We start from the raw sequence: 24,948 nt of genomic DNA on the forward strand, positions 1-24,948 counted from the left end.
TGTACATACCACAGAGTAGATCTCACAGGCGGTCTCCTTCTCACTTTGTTCAGGGTCGCAGTAAAACCTCAACTTCTGTAACTCCAGCTGACAAAACAAAACAACGTTGAATATTATTCATACAATGAACTACATATACATATATATATGTATATAGTCAGCCCCGTTTGGAACCTCGCCCTCCGCTATTAGCTCCGAGATGAGGTTCCGCCGTGTCAGGGATCGGACTATGACCTTTTTCTTTCTTTTTTTTCGTATCCAAAAAAGTCAAGTGAGTCCAGCAAGCAAAAATATGTCTACAGTATAATAGTCGGAAAGTCAAATGTAAGTGACGGGTTGAAGTAACCGTTTAAATGTCTTATTGAGTCAGGCCTTGCCATGTTTTCTCATCCAACACCCGGTTACATGGCGGCTTTCCGACATGTCGCCTTTCCGACGTTAACGAACCCTATACCTAACCCTCACCCTAACCCTAACCGCACGCGGAAGCCACTAGTCGGAGTGGCGAGATGTCGGCATGGAAGACTGTTACCCCAACACCCGACCCCTGCCTTATATAAGCATATAAGGCAGGGGTCTTCAACAGGGGTCCGGGACACCTATGGGGTCCTCAAAGTTACTACAGGGGGGGGAAAGAGCAGACCAAGTTCAGAGCCAAAGGTCAAGTTTATTTAAGTACTGACATTTTAAGTGGTTAAATGTCTGAAAATGCACATGAACATGAATCCAATATTACACACAGCGCTGATGATAGCGGTGTCAAACAAGTCTATGAAAGCAAAATTGTATACAATATGTAGTGGAGGGGTCCCTGCTTCATCTCTCTCAGCTAAGGGGTCCTTGGCCAGAACGTTCTTACCGGTACGGTGACGTCCATTTTCACCTTCTTGGACACTTGGGTTTCTCCATCAATGTACATGGCAGCGACGCTGTCCAATAGCTGCTCTTCAATCTTCATGTCGTCAAGGTAACATGTGACACGCCTGGGACGCACCAATAGTTTGAGCTGGTGCCATTCTGTGTCAAACAACCTCTGATAGAGAGGAGAGGAGAGGAGAGGAGAGGAGAGGAGAGGAAACTTGTAAGGGTCCATTTGGTTACATGTGTAAACTCTTAAAGTGCACGCTAAATGAACAGTGTGGGGGTTTTCACTTGTATTATCAGAGTGTTACCTTGATTCCTCTGTCATTGAAGATGACATTCTGTTCCTTCTTGTTGATACTCATGGTGCTGAACATCACTGACTTGTCTGCTCCGCTCAATGTCACCGCATACTGCATTTTAACACAGCAACACACTCCATTCAATGTCACCGCATACTGCATTTAAACACAGTAACACACTCCATTCAATGTCACCGCATACTGCATTTAAACACAGTAACACACTCCATTCAATGTCACCGCATACTGCATTTAAACACAGCAACACACTCCGTTCAATGTCACCGCATACTGCATTTAAACACAGCAACACACTCCGTTCAATGTCACCGCATACTGTATTTAAACACAGTAACACACTCCGTTCAATGTCACCGCATACTGCATTTAAACACAGTAACACACTCCGTTCAATGTCACCGCATACTGCATTTAAACACAGCAACACACTCTGTTCAATGTCACCGCATACTGCATTTAAACACAGTAACACACTCCGTTCAATGTCACCGCATACTGCATTTAAACACAGTGACACACTCCGTTCAATGTCACCGCATGCTGCATTTAAACACAGTGACACACTCCGTTCAATGTCACCGCATACTGCATTTAAACACAGTAACACACTCCATTCAATGTCACCACATACTGCATTTAAACACAGTAACACACTCCGTTCAATGTCACCGCATACTGCATTTAAACACAGTAACACACTCCGTTCAATGTCACAGCATACTGTATTTAAACACAGTAACACACTCCGTTCAATGTCACCGCATACTGCATTTAAACACAGTAACACACTCGATTCAATGTCACCGCATACTGCATTTAAACACAGCAACACACTCCGTTCAATGTCACCGCATACTGCATTTAAACACAGCAACACACTCCGTATAATGTCACCGCATACTGCATTTAAACACAGTAACACACTCCGTTCAATGTCACCGCATACTGCATTTAAACACAGTGACACACTCCGTTCAATGTCACCGCATACTGCATTTAAACACAGCAACACACTCCGTTCAATGTCACCGCATACTGCATTTAAACACAGTAACACACTCCGTTCAATGTCACCGCAGACTGCATTTAAACACAGAAACACACTCCATTCAATGTCACCGCATACTGCATTTAAACACAGCAACACACTCTGTTCAATGTCACCGCATACTGCATTTAAACACATCAACACACTCCGTTCAATGTCACCGCATACTGCATTTAAACACAGCAACACACTCCGTTCAATGTCACCGCATACTGCATTTAAACACAGCAACACACTCCGTTCAATGTCACCGCATACTGCATTTAAACACAGCAACACACTCCGTTCAATGTCACCGCATACTGCATTCAAACACAGCAACACACTCCGTTCAATGTCACCGCATACTGCATTTAAACACAGCAACACACTCTGTTCAATGTCACCGCATACATAAGTGTGTTGCTGTGTTTAAATGCAGTATGCGGTGACATTGAACGGAGTGTGTTGCTGTGTTTAAAATGCATTTAAACACAGTAACACACTCCGTTCAATGTCACAGCATACAGCATTTAAACACAGCAACACACTCCGTTCAATGTCACCGCATACTGCATTTAAACACAGTAACACACTCCATTCAATGTCACCGCATACTGCATTTAAACACAGCAACACACTCCGCTCAATGTCACCGCATACTGCATTTAAACACAGCAACACACTCCGCTCAATGTCACCGCATACTGCATTTAAACACAGCAACACACTCCGTTCAATGTCACCGCATACTGCATTTAAACACAGCAACACACTCCGTTCAATGTCACCGCATACTGCATTTAAACACAGCAACACACTCCGTTCAATGTCACCGCATACTGCATTTAAACACAGAAACACACTCCGTTCAATGTCACCGCATACTGCATTTAAACACAGCAACACACTCCGTTCAATGTCACAGCATACAGCATTTAAACACAGCAACACACTCCGTTCAATGTCACCGCATACTGCATTTAAACACAGTAACACACTCCATTCAATGTCACCGCATACTGCATTTAAACACAGTAACACACTCCATTCAATGTCACCGCATACTGCATTTAAACACAGCAACACACTCCGCTCAATGTCACCGCATACTGCATTTAAACACAGCAACACACTCCGCTCAATGTCACCGCATACTGCATTTAAACACAGCAACACACTCCGTTCAATGTCACCGCATACTGCATTTAAACACAGCAACACACTCCGTTCAATGTCACCGCATACTGCATTTAAACACAGCAACACACTCCGTTCAATGTCACCGCATACTGCATTTAAACACAGAAACACACTCCGTTCAATGTCACCGCATACTGCATTTAAACACAGCAACACACTCCGTTCAATGTCACAGCATACAGCATTTAAACACAGCAACACACTCCGTTCAATGTCACCGCATACTGCATTTAAACACAGTAACACACTCCATTCAATGTCACCGCATACTGCATTTAAACACAGCAACACACTCCGCTCAATGTCACCGCATACTGCATTTAAACACAGCAACACACTCCGCTCAATGTCACCGCATACTGCATTTAAACACAGCAACACACTCCGTTCAATGTCACCGCATACTGCATTTAAACACAGCAACACACTCCGTTCAATGTCACCGCATACTGCATTTAAACACAGCAACACACTCCGTTCAATGTCACCGCATACTGCATTTAAACACAGAAACACACTCCGTTCAATGTCACCGCATACTGCATTTAAACACAGCAACACACTCCGTTCAATGTCACCACATACTGCATTTAAACACAGCAACACACTCCGCTCAATGTCACCGCATACTGCATTTAAACACAGTAACACACTCCGTTCAATGTCACCGCATACTGCATTTAAACACAGTAACACACTCCGTTCAATGTCACCGCATACTGCATTTAAACACAGCAACACACTCTGTTCAATGTCACCGCATACTGCATTTAAACACAGTAAAACACTCCGTTCAATGTCACCGCATACTGCATTTAAACACAGCAACACACTCCGTTCAATGTCACCGCATACTGCATTTAAACACAGCAACACACTCCGTTCAATGTCACCGCATATTGCATTTAAACACAGCAACACACTCTGTTCATACTGCATTTAAACACAGCAACACACTCCGTTCAATGTCACCGCATACTGCATTTAAACACAGCAACACACTCCGTTCAATGTCACCGCATACTGCATTTAAACACAGCAACACACTCCGTTCAAAGTCACCGCATACTGCATTTAAACACAGCAACACACTCCGTTCAATGTCACCGCATATTGCATTTAAACACAGCAACACACTCTGTTCATACTGCATTTAAACACAGCAACACACTCCGTTCAATGTCACCGCATACTGCATTTAAACACAGCAACACACTCCGTTCAATGTCACCGCATACTGCATTTAAACACAGCAACACACTCCGTTCAATGTCACCGCATATTGCATTTAAACACAGCAACACACTCTGTTCATACTGCATTTAAACACAGCAACACACTCCGTTCAATGTCACCGCATACTGCATTTAAACACAGCAACACACTCCGTTCAATGTCACCGCATACTGCATTTAAACACAGCAACACACTCCGTTCAATGTCACCGCATATTGCATTTAAACACAGTAACACACTCCGTTCAATGTCACCGCATACTGCATTTAAACACAGTAACACACTCCGTTCAATGTCACCGCATACTGCATTTAAACACAGCAACACACTCCGTTCAATGTCACCGCATACTGCATTTAAACACAGTAACACACTCCATTCAATGTCACCGCATACTGCATTTAAACACAGCAACACACTCCGTTCAATGTCACCGCAAACTGCATTTAAACACAGCAACACACTCCGTTCAATGTCACCGCATACTGCATTTAAACACAGCAACACACTCCGTTCAATGTCACCGCATATTGCATTTAAACACAGTAACACACTCCGTTCAATGTCACCGCATACTGCATTTAAACACAGTAACACACTCCGTTCAATGTCACCGCATACTGCATTTAAACACAGCAACACACTCCGTTCAATGTCACCGCATACTGCATTTAAACACAGTAACACACTACATTCAATGTCACAGCATACTGCATTTAAACACAGCGACACACTCCGTTCAATGTCACCGCAAACTGCATTTAAACACAGCAACACACTCCGTTCAATGTCACCGCATACTGCATTTAAACACAGCAACACACTCCGTTCAATGTCACCGCATACTGCATTTAAACACAGTAACACACTCCATTCAATGTCACCGCATACTGCGGGGTGCTCCTTCCATTCCGACATCTCACCACTCCGACTAGTGGCTTCCGCGTGCGGTTAAGGTTAGGGTTAGGGTTAGGTATAGGGTTCGTCAACGTCGGAAAGGCGACATGTCGGAAAGGAGAAATGCACCCGCATACTGCATTTAAACACAGTAACACACTCCATTCAATGTCACCGCATACTGCATTTAACCACAGTAACACACTCTGTTCATTGGGATTCGTTCCAATAATATGATTTGAAGTGTAGTTATTTAAGTCTAGTTATTTAAAGGAGTTGTTCACCCAAAAAATTACTTATTTTCTATCATTTACACACCCCGTGAAGCCTTGAATTAATGGAGATTTTTTAGTTTTTGTCGCATTCCTAAGCCAATAATTTGATGACCGGCGGAGTCTCCGGTAGGAGACTGAAAGAGTCTCCTTTGAGTCTCCTACCGGATACATTAGCATCTTTCCGCCGGTCATCAAATTATTGGCTTGAACCCGCCTCCCTCTCTCACTGATTATCACTAGTTGGACCCGAAGCCCCTTAGTCACTCACCATCGTACACGGGCGGTGCTTAGAAGCCCCGCACGGCCAGAGGCTTTTACAGAAAACAAGCCTCGCTCAGTACAGATACGCTGGATCAATGTACAGAAACAAATAACGCACCTGTGACTGATATATAAGATGATCTAAGGAGTAGATTCTAGTGTGCTTTATCACGGAAACAACAGCCAATCAGAATCAAGGGTCGGAACTAATACGATTTTGTGTAAATATGAAACTGTAATAGGGGGTAGGATATTTTATAAGCATTAGCTTCTTCCTGCTCCTTTTCGAACACTTATGATTTATTGTTCATTGAGATAGTTGAAATAGTTTTTAAAATATTTTGTATTCTTTACTATATTGTTTTATTGTGACTTTTTTTATTGTATGATGTTCGAAACAAATAAAACGAAACGAAAAAAATAAAACGAAACGAAACAAAGGGTCGGAACTATCCTTTTTAGAAACTGCATTTAAACACAGCACAAAACATACTGCATTAAACATAGAACAATTCATAAACACACAATGTACTGCATTTACATATGCCTTACCCTACCTTTAACATACTCTATCCTTGGAGAGGATACATATCATCTGTCTAATCCCATCCTTTGAGTGGACACGTATCATCGTACCTGTCTAATCCCATCCTTGGAGTGGACACTCATTATCGTACCGGTTTAATTCCATCCTTGGAAAGGACACATATCATCGTACCTGTCTTATCCCATCCTTGGAGAGGACACTCATTCTTGTACCTGTCTAATCCCATCTTTGGAGAGGACACGCATCAAGTCAAACTTCATCTTATTGATGGTGGTCTTCAGACGCAGAGTGGTGATGAACACATAGGAAGGAGGGAGTCCCTCTGGGAACAGGACCCTGCAAATACAAACAGTCACATCAACATAGGGTTGGGATCCTGAACCGGTCTCATCACACTGTCAGAGCTGGTACTGTATGTGGACGTCTGCTAATTACAACACAGGTTCTTGAACTTTTTAATTTCAAGGACCACCATAACTCTGAGAGTGTACACATGGAGCCAAATGGACCTGTTAGGGTCCATTTGGTTCTATGTGTACACTTTCAGAGTTACAGACCCATAAGGGTTCATTTGGTTCCAAATGTACTCTCAGAGTTACAGACATAAGGGTCCATTTGGAACACTCTACAGGAATTGTTAAACAGAACCGTTAAGGAAGCGGACCGTTAAGAGCAAATCGTTAAGGAACCGTAATTGTTAAAATACTAAAGGATCCCAACCCCACACGTTACATTTAGTTGTTGTGGGGCAGACACCTTTAAACTCCATTTTTCAACTGTTTCATATTTTAAATGCCACACGTTACATTTAGTTGTTGTGGGGCAGACACCTTTAAACTCCATTTTTCAATTGTTTCATGTTTTAAATGCATAAAGTATGCTATATTTTTCATGCAAAAGTGTCACACAAGGTTATGAATTAAAATGAATGCTCCTGCAACTGTAGCTGTCACTAGAAACACTTTTTGTCTTTAGACGGAGGAACAAAATCCCTTACCTTAAAGTAATACTAGGTAACTTTTTCAATAAAACTAAAGTTAAATTGTATATCTTTTGTGAGTGGCAAATGTTTCACAACACCCACTCCATGAATTTCACGCCCGAAAGCCTTTTATTTATATATTTGTCGGGGTTGACTTTCCCGCGAAAATGACGCCATCTGGCCGGAAAATGGAAGCGGAAATGCACCGGTTTCCTGTTTGGCCAGGAACTACCGCGCCGGTTTCCTGTTTTGCCAGGAACTACCGCGCTATTAACAAAAAGGAAACTCACGCTTTTAAGCGATTGTATGATTTGAAGAACGAAAAACAACAGCAAAAGAAAACACAGCTCACGGTAACTAAAGCTCCACTGGCTAAGAGAAACGATCCACAGATCGTATAAAACAATTAAAAGAAAGCTTTTTGAAACGCTTCCGTCTTCCGGTGAAAACGAATGGAATTCTGGGTAACGCAGTAATAAACGAACGGCCTGCAGTGACGGTAATGACCAGCAGAGGCTGCTAATAATCGTTTTTTTGAAATTTGCACTGCACAACTTTAACTTACCTTATCTGATCTTACCTTAATTACCATATCTTACTGTACCTCATTTTATCTTAACCCTTCCTTATTTTATCATACCTTCTTATCTTATCTTAGCCATTTCTCAGTGTTGCCTGGTTCCTACCTGGTGTTCTCAGTAAAGTCCAGTCTTGGGCTGAGCACATAGGCAGCTTCAGACACCAGTGATCCCTCAATCTGGAATTGATTGGAATTCAAGTGTTAAAAACAATGCAATCAGTGATTTGTTTTGATCTCACGTGATTCCTCTCCGTCTTGGATTACTTTACAGTAATGCCTCTTCTGTATAGGAACAGAAAATGCATCTACAAGCTCTGCCATGCTATGAGCTTGTATATCTGCTATTTTTGAATAGCCAAAGAACTCTATAATGACAGATGCGTTCCCGGATTGAATGGGTGAATGCATTCTGCGAGGTGCATCTTTAGATCTGACTGAAGGAGCAAGGAGTCAGAGCCCAATGTGGTGCACATTATCCCATTAAGACCTGAGGCCCATTCTACAAATGCCTTCTAAATCAGTAGTTCTCAACTTTTTTTTGTGCCAAGGACCCCCAGAATGATATGTATTTGGCCGTGGACCCTCATCTGAAAATGTTTCGTGCCAGGAACCCCCAGAAGAGAAGATTTGTGTTAAAAAAGATATATATATTCTTCAACATGCACTTTTTCAAACACTCTCAAGATTTTTGAGAACCACTGTTCTAAATCCTAAGAGTTTTCTGAAAAACGTATAGACGCCTTAACAGACGACGTCACACTGATACGAAACAGTATGCGCACGCAGGTCGGCAGCAAAAGAACCCCACCGCTCATAATATGCAATGTAAAAGTGGTCACAGTCTCACATGTAAAAATGCATCCCATCACACTTTCAGATGCTGTTTTTCTCCCAGTGTGGAGGAAGAATGCTTAGGATTTTTACTGTGATCTCTCGCTCTTGAAATATATAATCCTTGGTTTCTGTTGTGTGTAAACAATAATAACAATTCAAAGCAGTTGTCCTCAAAACTCCACCTCCAGTGGCTGTCATAGGAACGGAGGGAGCGCTCTATGATCATGGCATCAGAACCTGCTTGGCTCGCGCAGCTGCAGCCCGTCAAGACTAATTTATGCTCCGTCCCGCGAAGGTGTCGCGCGCAGAGAACGGCCGAGAATAGCAGATCTCCAAGCTCACAGCGGTCGCATCCGTGACGCGGTTGTGAGCTTGTATGTCAGCTGTTCTCGGTGCGCTATACCGTTGCGCGATGAAGTATATATATGTGTCGCCAGTGCGCACCCCACTAGCCTACACACAGAGGAGGTTGAATGAACTGAAACAAGCTCACCCCAAAACAGCAGGTTTGGGGATCTGTTGGGAATTGATTACATGAAGCAGTCACCTGTGCGTCCAGTCTCAATGTTTGTAAACAAATTTTGGTCTATACTGTATATATAGCTAAAATCTACAATGACAATGAAATCCTGGTTTTAATGGGTTATTAGCTTGTACATCCGCTCTTTTAGAAAAGCAGCACCGTCGCGCCGGCTTGGGAAGCTCAAGTTCAAGTGGAATAGGCTCTATTCACAACAGCAATATTATCACTTCCTTCACATGTGTTACCAATGATACTAATGAAGGCTCTGTTCCATTTGGTGTAGCACAGTGGTTTCCACGACCCCCATAACTTTGAGATTGTACAAATGGAACCAAATGGCATTTGGTTCCATTTGTACAATCTCAGAGTTACACAGAGGCCATTTGGATGCCCATGAGGGTCCCTGGACCCCAACTTTAGACCCACTGGTGTAGCAGAGTGTTTCCAGGGAGCCAACATGCACAATATCAGCTTTGACCAGAATGGAACAGAGCCTTCATTAGTATCATTGGTAACACCTGTGAATGTCTTCATAATATGGCTGCTGTGAGCCTATTACAGGGTTGCGGGGTGCGCTCGCAGCGCTGTATTACGTATGCATGTTCACGGGTTTGTTCAGAAACACGCTCTGAGAGCCTCTTAGAGAGTGTAATACTGAATGAACCAGTGGCGTGCACAGACATTTTGAGGGGCAGGTGCTCAAGTAAAAACTTCTGGTCAAGAGGGCAAAGGGCAGGTGCTCCAGCACCACATAGAGTCTATCTGTGCACCACATAGAGTCTATCTGTGCACGTCCCTGGAATGAACCTCCTGTGAACGTGTATAGTAAAACATTTATGCTTTAATGTTAAACTTTGATAAACGCTAAGCAACAACCCCGGACATTTTAAGGACTTGATACCGCCCCCCACCCCCGGGTAAAATAGGACGTATGGTCCACCCTATAGTTTAGCCATGTGCAACAATGAAAGGGTCCATTTGGTTACATGTGTACCCTCTCAGAGTTAAGGATTTTACTGTGTAAGAATACACACAGTTAGGGGGGCCTTGTGCCTTATGTCTAAACTTTTTACATTTTTTTCACTATTAAAAAATGTTTTTCAAAATAGTATGTTTTATAATAGTTAGTGAATCTAGTTAAAGGGATAGTTCACCCCCAAAATGACTTTTTCACCCCATGGAGAAAATGTGTTTTTGTTGCATTCCTAAGCCAATAATTTGATGACCGGCAGCGGTTTCCGGTAGGAGACACAAAGAGTCTCCTTTGTGTCTCCTACCGGAACCGCTGCCCACCAGTCCGCTGCCCATCAAATTATTGGCTTAGGAATGTGACAAAAACAAAAAAAATATCCAAGAATTCAAGTCTGACTAATCGATAGAAAAAAAGTTATTTGAACTATCCCTTTAAGTGCTGCTCAAATTGGGATGAAGATGAGAATAATGTTGGAATTGGGATCAAATAAAAAACATTTTAGCATGTCATATTTATTTTTCAGAATATGGCAAATAGCTACAGTTTCAGTCAATTTGTGATGGAACCGACATTTTCTTTTCTATAGAAAGCTAAATGTCTCGTCCTGACAAAACGTGATAATAATACAGTGTGTATTGCGTAACCTTCTTAGCTTTCAGGTCAATCTGCATCATGGAGAGCAGGTCAAATCCTCGGTAGGTCAGACTGGGGTCTGTGTTCTGCAGAGGACACACCGACTCTGGGGACAAACATCACATCACATCATATATCTGTGTCTCATAGAGCATTGGGGGGGTACCAGGAGGTCCCCAGCAAAAGTAGTTTATAAGGGGTCACAATCATTTGTCCTGTATCCATATTTTATACTTTAAATGCTTTTTATTTTTGAAAAATTGTGAAAATGTGTTCAAATCCTTGAATATATATAATTTTTACGCGAACATTTGTAACTCTAATCTTTGCTTCTGGGGGGTCCCTGGAACTATATTTTTTAGATGGGGGACCGCGGCCAAATACATACATTTGGGGGTCCGTGACATGAAAAGGTTTTGAGAACCACTGCCGTAGTGCACTGGTTCTCAAACTTCTTTGTGTCAAGGACCCCCAAATTGATATATATTTGGCCCCGGACGCCCATCTGAAAATATTTCGTGCAAAGGATGTGGAGTCAAAAATGTCAAAAAATATTCAAACTTTTTCGAATAAGGGTTAGGGTTAGGGTGTTTTCGAAAATAGCTGATGCATGATAGGGCCCTGGGGGGTCCCCGGACCCCAATAGGCTCTATGCACAGCAGCCATATTATCACTTCCTTCACAGGTGTTACCAATGATACTAATGAAGGCTCTGTTCCATTTAGTGTAGCACAGTGGTTTCCACGACCCCCATGTACAAAATGGTTCCATTTGTACACTCTCAGAGTTACAGACCGGGTCCATTTGGTTCCTAACTATCCATCATTTAGCTGGGGACCCCCTGGAACCCCTCCAACTAAGGACCCCTGGGGGTCCCTGCCCGGACCCCACTATGAGAACCACCGCCATAGAGCACTGCATGGTTCTCAAAATGTTCAGGCTGCGACCCCCCCAAAATAATCACATTTGACCTACCCCCCCCCCCCCCCCCCCCCCACCCTGACAAGCAGTGTTTATACTGTAGGTGTTGAGGCTTAAATACAATAGGCTCTATTCACAGCAGCCATATTATGAAGACATTCACAGGTGTTACCAATGATACTAATGAAGGCTCTGTTCCATTCTGGTCAAACAGAGTCAGGGTGCTGATATTGTGCATGTTGACTCACTGGAAACACTCTGTTACACCAGTGGGTCTAAAGTTGGGGTCCAGGGTCCCTCATGGGCTTCCAAATGGCCCCTTACGGGTGTGTAACTCTGAGAGTGTACAAATGGAACCAAATGGATCCGTAAGGGTCCATTTGGTTCCATGTGTACACTCTCAGAGTTATGGGGGTCGTGGAAACCACTGTGCTACACTAAATGGAACAGAGCCTTCATTAGTATCATTGGTAACACCTGTGAAGGAAGTGATAATATGGCTGATGTGCATAGAGCCTATAGTGACCTATACATATTGTGAAAATATCCGATCTACACGCTCACAACGCCTCGCAACGTCAGGCGTTGTGAGCTTGTAGATTGTCTATTTTCACAATATTTGAAAGTAATCACATCACATCACTGTGCTGTAGAGAAGTGGTTCCCAAACTGTTTTCATGTCAAGGATCCCCAAATTGACACATATTAGCCCGCAGACCCCCGTTCGAAAAGATACGCCAGGGACCCCCATGAGAGAAGACTTTTACAACTATAGCACTCCATTTTACTTTCAAAGACCCCCCAGTTTGATATGCAATAATAGCCTTCCCCCCATTTGACACCATTTTGAGCTCTGGGACCCCCAATGTACAATGTAGTTAATTTAACTCTGACAGACAGACAGACAGACAGACAGACAGACAGACAGACAGACAGACAGACAGACAGACAGACACATAGATAGATACAGACATACAGATAGACAGAAAGACAGACAGACAGACAGACAGACAGACAGACAGACAGACACAGACAGACAGACAGACAATTACAGACAGACAGACAGACAGACAGACAGACACATAGATATATACAGACAGACAGACAGACAGACAGACAGACAGACAGACAGACAGACACATACATACATAGATAGATAGATAGATAGATAGATACAGACAGACAGACAGACAGACAGACAGACAGACAGACAGACAGACAGAGAGCTCACCCTCACAGAGCTTCTGCTCCATAGCGTCTCTGATGTTTGCTATGCTGGCGTAGTCTTCAGCGTAGAGCACATAGGTGTTCAGAGGACTGTTAGCCATGGACACCAGCTCTGACTTGGTGATCTCACTGCCTACCCCCACCGCAAACACCATGATGTTCTGAGCCTGATCACACACACACACACACACACACACACACACACACACACACACACACACACACACACACGCGAGCACGCAAGCGCACGCACGCACTCACGCACGCACGCACGCACGCACGCACGCACACACACAGGTTTGTATTACTATACTTGTGAGGACATCAACATTTGTAGGTGTAAAAAGTACTCAAATGTTTTACTTAAGTAAAAGTATCAATACTGCAATGTAGAAAAACTCTGTTTTTACTCTGTTTAAATTTACTTGAGTAAAATAACAAAAGTATTAGTATCAAAACGTACTTAAAGTGCCAAATGTAAAAGTACTCATTATGCAGAATGTCCAATTTAATTTTTTTTTTTTTTTTATAAAAATCCTTTGAAAATAGCAGATTTAGAGTAGATCGGCTATTTTCAAATGGCTGAAATGTATATATAGACAGGGTCAATTTTCAGAGAAGCATAACCCCGAAGGCATTTCGTGTTTATTTTTGGTATACAACATTTCTAGGGGTATTAAGGGGTGCTGAATCCAAATCTGCTGTATACCCAGCGCAAAAATGTCAATTAAGGCCTCAAAATTGAGAAATTCAACATGGCCGCCAGCGCCAGGACCTCTTTCCAAAAAAACAGGTGCTAAACCCACATTCTTTATTCTACTGACATGAAACTTTGCACAGAACATCTGCACTTATGGGGGAAGAAAGTAGGAATATAGCTGGGGTGCAACCATGAGAGTAACAGGGTGTTTTTGACTGTCTAACTGTAGTCTTTGTATAGGCGAGGATACAAAAATGACATTTCTTCAGTGTTTGCAGGAATACTACAGCAATTTGGTAATAACTGTACAGTGTTGGACACCAACATTGGAATCCCCCAAGTCTTAGCTTTCTTCAGGTACCAAGTTTATGCCAGTAGCCCTTATAAGTCTGGATATATAAGCATTTTAGTGTAAGCATGCTGTTTTAGGAGAATTTTCAAAAGATAAATGGTGGTACCCAGGGGGCAAAACCCCCTTTTTTTTGGAATGCCACCAGAAATAATATCTATGACCCAGTAGGATCACAACCTATATGGACAACCCGGTCAATTTTTTGCTGGAAATCCAATATGGCCGCCTCAATATTGGCCCCTATCAGTACCCAGGGGCAAAGGGGGGTATGCTGCATTTGCCCTGCCATAAAAGGTTGGCCACCAGAAATAATATCTATGACCCAGTAGGATCACAACCTATATGGACAACCCGGTCAACTTGCTGCTGGAAATCCAATATGGCCGCCTCAATATTGGCCCCTATCAGAAAATAGCTTTGGCAATAACTTTTGAACCAGATGGGCTAGAAATAAAAACTTGGTGTCTATTTCATGGTTTCAGAGCATGAGAAACTCAATGGAATACTTATCTTTATGATTTGGTGTGTCTGGACCTTTAATTTGCATATTTCCAAGATGGACGCCACGCGAAAATGAGTTTTACTATGACTTTTACAGTGACAGCTGACTGTTATGGCAACATAGATGGCAGTCCAGAGACGGCATTCCTAAGAGAGCAGCTGCTGCTTTTTCAGGAATCATTGAATGGGCAACCAACTGCAGTCCTCTGGGCAACCTTCCTGGAGATGTCAGATATTCTCCAAAGGTTTATCTACTACGACCGGGAAGGTGACTGGACAGGACATCTCTGTGAATCAGCAAGAATGCTACCCTACCTCACTGCAGCAGACCACTACAAGTACGGGCAGCAGTCTTTACCTCTGTATTTGGCTGAGATGAAGAAACTACCAGAAACAGCTTCAGAGGTACATGAAGCACTGATGGCAGGTGTATTTGTTGGCAGACGAGCAGATGGCAGCCACAACAGTGTTTATCTTGACATGCTACTGGAGCAGACCTATAATGCTGATGCCAAGGAAGCAAGCGGTCTGGATGGCATTACACTCAGCCCTGCTGCCAGGACAAAATGGGTCTACACAAAACCACTCACTGCAGCTGTCTCTGCAGAGCTCAAGTCTATGCTCCACCTCCACTCCTCCAACCCACACCATGAGTCTGGTCAGAGTCGTGTAATCCGGGATGCAGAGATGGTAGTCAAGGTCATGGCAGCAGTGGAGACCCATTTACAGTGAGCACATCATCCATGATCAACATATCTACAGGACAGTGTGCGGATTCCACAGTCAAGGACGACTTGATGAGTGTGAAAGAACTGGGTCTGAAGGCACTGTGTGAGTCACTGTCCAGTGAACAGAAGAAGACAAGCATAATGAAGCTTAACACTTTCCACACTCAAAACACAAAATCTAAAAAATCTAAGGGGAAAACCTCAGCACCTGGCAAGAGCAATGACATTACTGCCCTCCTGCGCATGACCCAAATCATAGCCAGTGGTGGAGAACTCAACCTTGTTGACTTTATAGGCAACCACGAGTGCAGTGACTTCCCCACTTCCCTCTTCCAGGAAGATGGCAGGATGAGAACAGGTACCAAGGCAAGCCTTGTGAAGGTCCTGAAAGTGGAGACCAAAGTTGCATGCATCCCTGACCTGCCTACAGAAGACAGAAAAACAGCAGTAGTTATTGATGCCATGTATGCCATTGGTCGTTCCTGAAAGGTGAAGTATTTGGAACAATCACTGAACGATACCAACGTCTGCTGTTGAATGATGTGCCTGCTGGCACAGAGATCATTCACTTCTGTTGTGACTGGTACAGTGAACCTAGTCTTAAGACAGCTGAACAAGAACACAGATATGCTCGACCAAAACCTTCCAAAGACTATGAAGTCAGTATGCATTACACAGCTCCAGATCCTCAGGAGTTTTTTGCTGTGTCAGCTAACAAGGCAAACCTATTGAGTTTCCTCTGTGACGAATGGTGTGAAACTGAGAAACTTAAGTCGGCCCTTGGTCCAACACATCTTTACCTGGGTGGGGGGTTTAAGGAAGAGACAAGGAGTGTGGTGATCAAGGAGGGGTCTATTGTAGATGTCCCTGCACTAGAATCCACACAACAGGAGGCTGATACAATATTAACACTCCACACCCTGTAAAGTGTCCAGAATGACAAAGAGTTGTCATCCATGCCAATGACACAGACATCATCATCATGTGCCTTTACTATGCAGCAACCCATCTCAGATGCCTTCCAGAGCTGTGGGTGAGAACAGAGCAAAATTCATACCTTCCTATCCATCAAATGGTATCAGCACTGGGGCTCGCACAGTGTCGTGCCCTGCCCTTTATCCATAGTTTAAGTGGCAGAGATACCACCAGCTATCCCTTCTTCACTGGGAAGAAGGCATGGTTCAAGGCCAGCATGCATCTGGATCTACCTGCACTTGAGGAGTTTGGTGAAAACTCTTCTGATTCCCTCTCAGATGACGTCATCAATCAGGCACGAGACCTCACAATTGCTGTATATACATCCAAAGCGGACCACCCGGAGGATTTTGACCTGAGTAAGCTTAGAGTGTACAAGTTCCTCAATAATAGATCAACCCTCTTAAAGCTGCTGCCCCCGACAGAGAATGAGACAGAGAATTGACCTGCACCTGAGAAGAGCTGCTCTAGCAACCATAATAGATAAATGTGCACATATCGCCAAGCCGGATATTCCTTCTTTCACAGAGTATGTATGGTCTCTCAGTGCTAGCAATGCAGTCCCCCTTGCATCTACCGAGCCAGCCTGGCCTGTGTCAATGAACAAGGCAATATCATGCAGCTGTATCAAAGGCTGCCAGAAAAACCTGTGCAAAGAAGGCAATTCCATGCTACTTAGGATGCCGTTGCCAGGGACTGGAGTTACGATGCAGCAGGATCAGTGCAACACATGACAACAGTGCCACTGAATAGCATTGTACCATAGTATCATTGGTTTTAGAAGCAGGCAAGACAGCACCATAGAGGTCAAAATTGACCTTTTGTAGGCAACCTCAACTCCGCCTTTACTCTATTTGCCACTAAGTAGTCTATCTTTTGTTATGTTACTTGAATGCATACCACTATGTTAATTTGTATAGCCCTAAAGTTGAAGTTTTTGGCAAGTCTTGGAGTGTGCATGTGTCTGTTCATAAGATACATTGTGGGCTTTTTCTCCGATTTTTCTCTGCAATCATCCCCACAACTATAGATCTATAAATCAATACATCTGAGGGAAAATGTAATACCATACATTATTTATGACTGCAGCCATATTGACAAAATAGAAATTAAAGCTCAAACTGACCAAATGTGTTCATATTGCTTAAAAAGCAGACTTTTTGCCATAACAGTAAGATGTCATAGTAAAACTCATTTTCGCGTGGCGTCCATCTTTGAAATATGCAAATTAAAGGTCCAGACACACCCAATCATAAAGATAAGTATTCCATTGAGTTTCTCATGCTCTGAAACCATGAAATAGACACCAAGTTTTTATTTCTAGCCCATCTGGTTCAAAAGTTATTGCCAAAGCTATTTTCTGATAGGGGCCAATATTGAGGCGGCCATATTGGATTTCCAGCAGCAAGTTGACCGGGTTGTCCATATAGGTTGTGATCCTACTGGGTCATAGATATTATTTCTGGTGGCCAACCTTTTATAGCAGGGCAAATGCAGCATTCCAAAAAAAGGGGGTTTTGCCCCCTGGGTACCACCATTTATCTTTTGAAAATTCTCCTAAAACAGCATGCTTACACTAAAATGCTTATATATCCAGACTTATAAGGGCTACTGGCATAAACTTGGTACCTGAAGAAAGCTAAGACTTGGGGGATTCCAATGTTGGTGTCCAACACTGTACAGTTATTACCAAATTGCTGTAGTATTCCTGCAAACACTGAAGAAATGTCATTTTTGTATCCTCGCCTATACAAAGATTACAGTTAGACAGTCAAAAACACCCTGTTACTCTCATGGTTGCACCCCAGCTATATTCCTACTTTCTTCCCCCATAAGTGCAGATGTTCTGTGCAAAGTTTCATGTCAGTAGAATAAAGAATGTGTGTTTAGCACCTGTTTTTTTGGAAAGAGGTCCTGGCGCTGGCGGCCATCTTGAATTTCTCAATTTTGAGGCCTTAATTGACATTTTTGCGCTGGGTATACAGCAGATTTGGATTCAGCACCCCTTAATACCCCTAGAAATGTTGTATACCAAAAATAAACACGAAATGCCTTCAGCATTTTATACAAGCACATTTTCTGAAATTCTGCCTAGTCTAATAGGGCTGAAGTGGTTAATGTATGTTTTGCGATAATAATCAAAATCTACAAAGTAACTAGTAACTAAAGTTTTCAAATAATTGTAATGGAGTAAAAGTACAATATTTGCCTCCGAGATGTAGTGGTGTAGAAGTAAAAGTATTGGAAATTGGAAATACTCGAGTAAAGTACAAATACAGTACCTTGCATTGTATGTCCAAAACCCTTCCTGTTTTATCATGATTATATATTATGAAGTTAAAAATCATGATAAAAAACAATGTTTGGAGCCAACGGCATCGATACATAAATCCATTCATACGAACTGCAGACTGCAGCTTTTACAGCGGCTTGACCTCTGACCTTTGCCTCTAGCGCCGCGTCCACCACGTCATCCTGGCTCCGCCCATCGGTCAGGACCACAGCGATGCGGTGCTTGGCAGCCTGCGTCCGATTGGACGACGGGAACACGTGCTGCGTGGCGAACTTTATGGCCCGTCCAGTCTACCAAATACACAGTGGTGGGAAAAGTACTCAAATGTGTTACTTTAGTAAAAGTATCAATACTGCAATTTAGATATACTCTGTTACAAGTAAAAGTCTGGAATTACAACATTGACTTGAGTAAAAGTACAAAAGTATTGGTATCAAAATGTACGTAAAGTACCAAAAGTAGAAAGTAATCATTATGCAGAATGCCCCATTTCACAAGTTTTCAAATGTATGAAATGCATACAAATCTTTTGAAAATAGCCGATCTACAAGCTCACAATGGGTCTCATCGCGACGCATTGTGAGCTTGTAGATCGGCTATTTTCAAATGGCCAAAGTATACAGGGCTTAAATGATTAATGTATGTTTTACAAAGTAACTGATAACAAAAGTTTTCAAATAATTGTAGTGGAGTAAAAGTACAATATTTGCCTCTGAGATGTAGTGGAGTAGAAGTAAAAGTACTGACAATTGGAAATACTCCAATAAAGTAAAAAATACCTCTTAAGTACAGTACTTAAGTGAATGTACTTAGTTACTTTACACCACTGACTATAACAACACATCAAAATGTGCTGCCAAAGTGAGCCGTGACGGTGACAGCCCCACCCACCTGTGTGTTTCCTCCCAGATAGCCAATGGAGTGGATGGCCTCTACCAGCTCCTTACTGGACAGATGCTTCCCCAGGGGAATCTCTAGACGAGGGGTGTCGCTGTACTGGACCACGCCCACCTGCGGGAGGGATGGGGGGATCGCACATTTTCATCCGTTTCCTTCCCTCTATCCATCCTGTCCACCCGATAGGCTCTATTCACAGCAGCCACATTATGAAGACATTCACAGGTGTTACCAATGATACTAATGAAGGCTCTGTTCCATTCTGGTCAAACAGAGTCAGGGTGCTGATATTGTGCATGTTGGCTCCATGGCTGGCTCACTGGAAACACTCTGTTACACCAGTGGGTCTAAAGGGTCCAGGGACCCTCATGTGCTTCCAAATGGCCCCTTACAGGTGTGTAACTCTGAGAGTGTACAAATGGAACCAAATGGACCCGTAAGGGTCCATTTGGTTCCATTTGTACACTGTCTAGCTATGGGGGTCGTGGAAACCACTGTGCTAGACTAAATGGAACAGAGCCTTCATTAGTATCATTGGTAACACCTGTGAAGGAAGTGATACTATGGCTGCTGTGCATAGAGCCTATTCCTTATCCATCCCACTGTCCATTCTTTTTCCATTAACCCATCAAGACCGGGAACGCATCTGTGTGTCATTTTAAGATTTCTTTGGGCTATTCAAAAATAGCAGATAATATACAAGCTCATAGTGCGGCAATGAGCTTGTAGAATAATGACATGGCACCTCATATAGGCGGGTGCAAATATGGTTTGACCCAAAAAAAATTGGAACAAAAGGTTTCTCAATTGTTTATTGTAGTATCAGGTGTACTTAATAACATATCAAAAGCCGAAATCTGATCATTAGAAATGTCAAATTTCCAAGATGGCCGCCACCAGTTCCTTAAAAGACCATTACTCCATCATTATTTGCCCTACACAAGTAATTATGGTGCCTCACCCCATGTTTTGGTGATCTAGGAATCCAATTAGCATATATACATTATAGTCAAGTGATTATAAGTACAACTAGACGCGTCGCAATTCCGGGGAAATTGCAGAGTGTGGTTGCGCCGACGCCGGTCGCGGGTCGCGGCCGCCGGGACTCGAGGAATACGCCGGGAGGAATAACGTCGGAGGCTGCGCCAATTACATTGTGTCGTCACTCCTGAGATCGCTTGCGTTTCATTTTGAGAGGATCGATCCCCCCAAAATAAGGTTTTTGCATCAAACGGTTACATTTTGAGCATTCGTGGCGCCCCCTATGGATCAAAGTAGAAATGCTTTTGGGGATTGGTTTAGTATACCACCCTCGACATGTGATTCAAATTTGGGATTGACCGGACGTTTCGTTCGTGATTTATGGCATTTTTGGTCAAACGGGCCCCTCCCGCTAACTTTGGAAGCCATTTACGGACGGACGGTATGGACTATCAAAATTCCGCTTGGATATCTTTATCGCATGGGTCCATAGATCACGTGTACCGATTTGTGTGAGATTTGGGAAAAAATTGAAGGAAAAGGAGCAAAAAGTGTGTTTTGAAGAAAATTCAAAATGGCGGAAAATCTATCCTGACGCAAATGGGCGTGGCCTATATGGGAAGATGCGTCGTGACCCAAGGAGTCCAGGGAAAAAGACATTTTGATTTTACGACCTACGGTTCAAGAGTTATAGGCCAAAAGGTAAAGGGGGCTGTTATAGCGCCACCATGTGGCCGACTGGTGTGATTATTTTGTTAATAATTTTTCAAAAAACTATTAACCTCCCCTCCAAGTTTTGTAACTGTAGCCCTTACGGTTTCCGAGAAAAAAATACTTGAATGGGAGTTTTTGCAATTCCCATTAAAGTGGATGGGGAAATTTAATGCACTAATAAATCAATATCAAAAAATCTATCCTGACGCAAATGGGCGTGGCCTATATGGGGAGATGCGTCGTGACCCAAGGAATCCAGGTGAAAAGAAATTTTGATTTTAGGACCTACGGTTCAAGAGTTACGGGCCAAAACGTAAAGGGGGCTGTTATAGCGCCACCATGAGGCCGAATGGTGTGATATTTTTTTCAATAATTTCGGACTTAATTATAAATTATCCCTCCAAATCTGATAACTCTAGCTGTTAAGGTTTCTGAGAAAAAAATACTTGAATTTGAGTTTTTTCACTTTTACATTAAAGTGGATGGGGAAATTTAATGCACTAATAAATTAATATCAATTAAACTATTCAACCAATCTCTTAGCCCTATACACGCGCACGATTCCCGTTCAAGACGGTCATTTTGATATGTGGCACGACATTGGGGGATAAAAACTGTGGGAGGAGATGCGCTCTAAAGTATTGTTTATCTATAAAGAAATAAAGAAATAAAGTGTATAGAGTACTATAGTCTGGTTGCCCTGTTGGGCAACCACACTAATTAAATATTGAAGCAATTGGTTATATATAAGCATATTTAACAATGTAATTTGACATTTCTCCCTTTTCTACATGTCATAATGCCCAGGATTGGTGAATTCATCACCTATACATGTAATTCACATTCTGTTGAAGCTTTCAAAATTTCTTTGGATACCAATAAGGAATAAATTAATTATTACTGGGTGGTACTGTGACATTTGTAAAAACATGGCTGCCAAGTGATAGACTGGGAATATTACACAAATCTTGGAAGAAATTCCTTACCGAGAAATGTCTTCACCAATTTGTTTGTAAAGGTGTCTGGTTCCCAAACTGGGGGTCCCCCAAATGATTTTGGGGGGTCCCCAGATGGTTAGCTTAATGTGCAACATTGTTTTCTCACTCAACAGTAAACAAACCAACATACAGTATAAGTGTATACAGGGTATCTGCACATTTCTAAAGTTACAATTTAATTACTCTTAAGACTATATTATCTATATATATGTTATCTCAAATATTAGGTAAGAAAGAGGCAAACATTGTGAAAATAGCCGATGTACAAGCTCACAATGCTACACTCAGTAGGAAAAAAATGGCCACTTGTGGGCCTAGAGAGGGTGCATAAGTCAGTACAGAGCTATCACAACATGTATCTAGTGTCTTCTACTGGGTGTCTAGACAGGGGTGGTGGAGGAGTGTGGTGTGGATAAGGTTCAGATTTGCTTGTCACAGACATCTCCTTATTCCTGTGAGTAGTTGTGTGAGGTTTTAGTCTTTGTTTTGTGATTGGTACTGCTGGCAATAAGCTTGAACCTTGATCTTTTTTTCTGGATAATTATAACAGCAAGAAGGTACATATAGGGGACAGCCCATGACGCCCTTGGCTCCAGTCTCCCCATATAATCCCAATCTAACCGACCTCCACGCCCATAAGGGAGTGTGTCCCTGCTGCTATCCAACAAACAGGCATTGCTTTCGGCATACACCCTCCTCACTACCTATGCCCACTCACGAGTGCCTATCTCGGGCATAGGAGCCAGACCCGCCAGGAAGTCCATTTGGGACCAGCATACATAGGGACACGACTGTCTGCCTGACACAGTCTTGCAACATGTGGAGGTCTTACAACCACCACCACTGGCTACCTACAGTATGCTAACTCAAGAGTGCCTATCTTGGGAGTGCCTATCTCGGGAGCCAGCGTGGAGGTTCACTTGGGACCAGTGGGACTATCCAGTGAGCCAGGCGACATAGGGACACTCCTCTCAGCCTCACGCATTAGCTAAATTCCAATACCTTAATTTCTGTCTCCTCCTCACTCCGTCCTCCAGCGTGCCGTGGCTTAGAAATCGTTTGCATCCCAAATGCTAATTTGCTTTTGGAGGAGCTGAGAACGAGGAGAGCGCAGGCTTGCCACTTGGAGTGAGATCTGGCAAATAAGTTTATCTTTCATGTATCGTTTGCAGAACTGTCTGCAAACGATACATGTCGTTGAAATGATACATGAACTGTCGTTGAAATGGCATATCATTTCTGTTGGAGGTTTTGCACATCGGACATGGGGGAGATCAGAAGCTCAGGGTCTCCTTTGCTCCTAACTTTGCTCTTCTGTGCTCCAAGTGCCCAGGAAGCAATCCAGTAACCCCCATACTCCCCTCTACCCACCCGAGGGGAACCCTAGGCCCAATAAACTGTAGACCAAACCCACCCCTCATACTCCCCTCTGTCTAGGCACCGAGTTCTGACAGCTCTACACTAACCTCCATAACCACCCCATCCCTCTTTGCAAACTCACACTGATTGCTTTCCTAATGTGTTAAAAAGTTCTATAAACATCTATTCAATGTTTTTCAAAATTGTGTGTCTACAAGATGACACTGCGCTTGTCCACGAGAAAAATAAATATTCTCGTGTATGTAGGGGAGGAGTTATGAAGTTCCTGTGGGGTGGGTAAGGGGAGGGGTGCAGAGAGATTGGTTCAAAATGCAAGAAATAGTTTTTGGGTGGGGTGTATAGTCAAAGATGAATTTAGTTTGGGCAATACTGAAAACAATACTATATTGCAACTGACAATATTCTCTGCCATCACCTTCTGCAAATTGTGACTATTTGTTGTGTTGTGTTTTGAGGATATCTTAAAGCCTTGTTCCAGTAAAAAATAAAAATAAGTTGTTGGACATTTATTATATAATTAGTTAAGTTAACTTGAAACGGGTGACCATTTCAGAGGGTGTTAATAGAGTCGCAAACAAAATATAGGATTTCACAATGATCTAATTGTATCTCTGCAATTTGGACAAGTCCAATGGATTCCCATGCCCCCAAAACATGGGGTTAGACACAAAAAGTACTAAGTCTAGGATAAATAATGAAGGAATTAAGCTATTTTAACGTTTTTTTGGCCATCTTGGACGCCATCTTGAAAATAACACCTTAAAAGTGGTCAAACTTTGGTAGACTTTTAGTACGTTATTCAGGACACCACATACTACAAAAAACTGTTGAGAAACCTTTTGTTCCAATTTTTTTGGGGTTAGGTGCTTTTTTTTCATATATGCACCCGCCTAATAGGCCACAGTTACATGGACATCATGTATTCATTCAGAATGAACTCATTCCGAATAGAGGAATCCGTTCCACTCACCTGTTTACATGGGAAAGTATTCCTCGTTTACATGACCAAAGCATTCATTCGGAATATAACTTTTGACATGCGCAAAGTGATTCCCGCCTACGCCCGGGCATGGACCAGGGGCCACTACCCGGAGCCCTGGTGGGCATGGGAGAAGGCAATAGCCCC

At 42.8% G+C, this 24,948-nt stretch overlaps 1 protein-coding gene across 1 annotated transcript in view; it reads right to left on the reverse strand.

Moving 5' to 3' along the window:
- LOC311045995 (uncharacterized protein) overlaps positions 1-24,948 on the reverse strand; it is a 119,951-nt gene that overhangs the window by 87,547 nt on the left and 7,456 nt on the right. Inside the window, exons 3-11 of the mRNA XM_084058065.1 lie at positions 19,744-19,863; positions 18,995-19,142; positions 13,308-13,436; positions 11,167-11,261; positions 8,299-8,369; positions 6,843-6,966; positions 1,173-1,319; positions 860-1,033; positions 10-87 (exon numbers count right to left, since the gene is read on the reverse strand). Coding sequence (XP_083914191.1) covers positions 10-87; positions 860-1,033; positions 1,173-1,319; positions 6,843-6,966; positions 8,299-8,369; positions 11,167-11,261; positions 13,308-13,436; positions 18,995-19,142; positions 19,744-19,863 — 1,086 coding nt within the window. The remainder of the gene's footprint in view (positions 1-9; positions 88-859; positions 1,034-1,172; positions 1,320-6,842; positions 6,967-8,298; positions 8,370-11,166; positions 11,262-13,307; positions 13,437-18,994; positions 19,143-19,743; positions 19,864-24,948) is intronic.

This window comes from Gymnoscopelus microlampas (assembly GCF_963454915.1).
Source record: "Gymnoscopelus microlampas genome assembly, chromosome: 5".
NCBI classification, from domain to species: domain Eukaryota; kingdom Metazoa; phylum Chordata; class Actinopteri; order Myctophiformes; family Myctophidae; genus Gymnoscopelus; species Gymnoscopelus microlampas.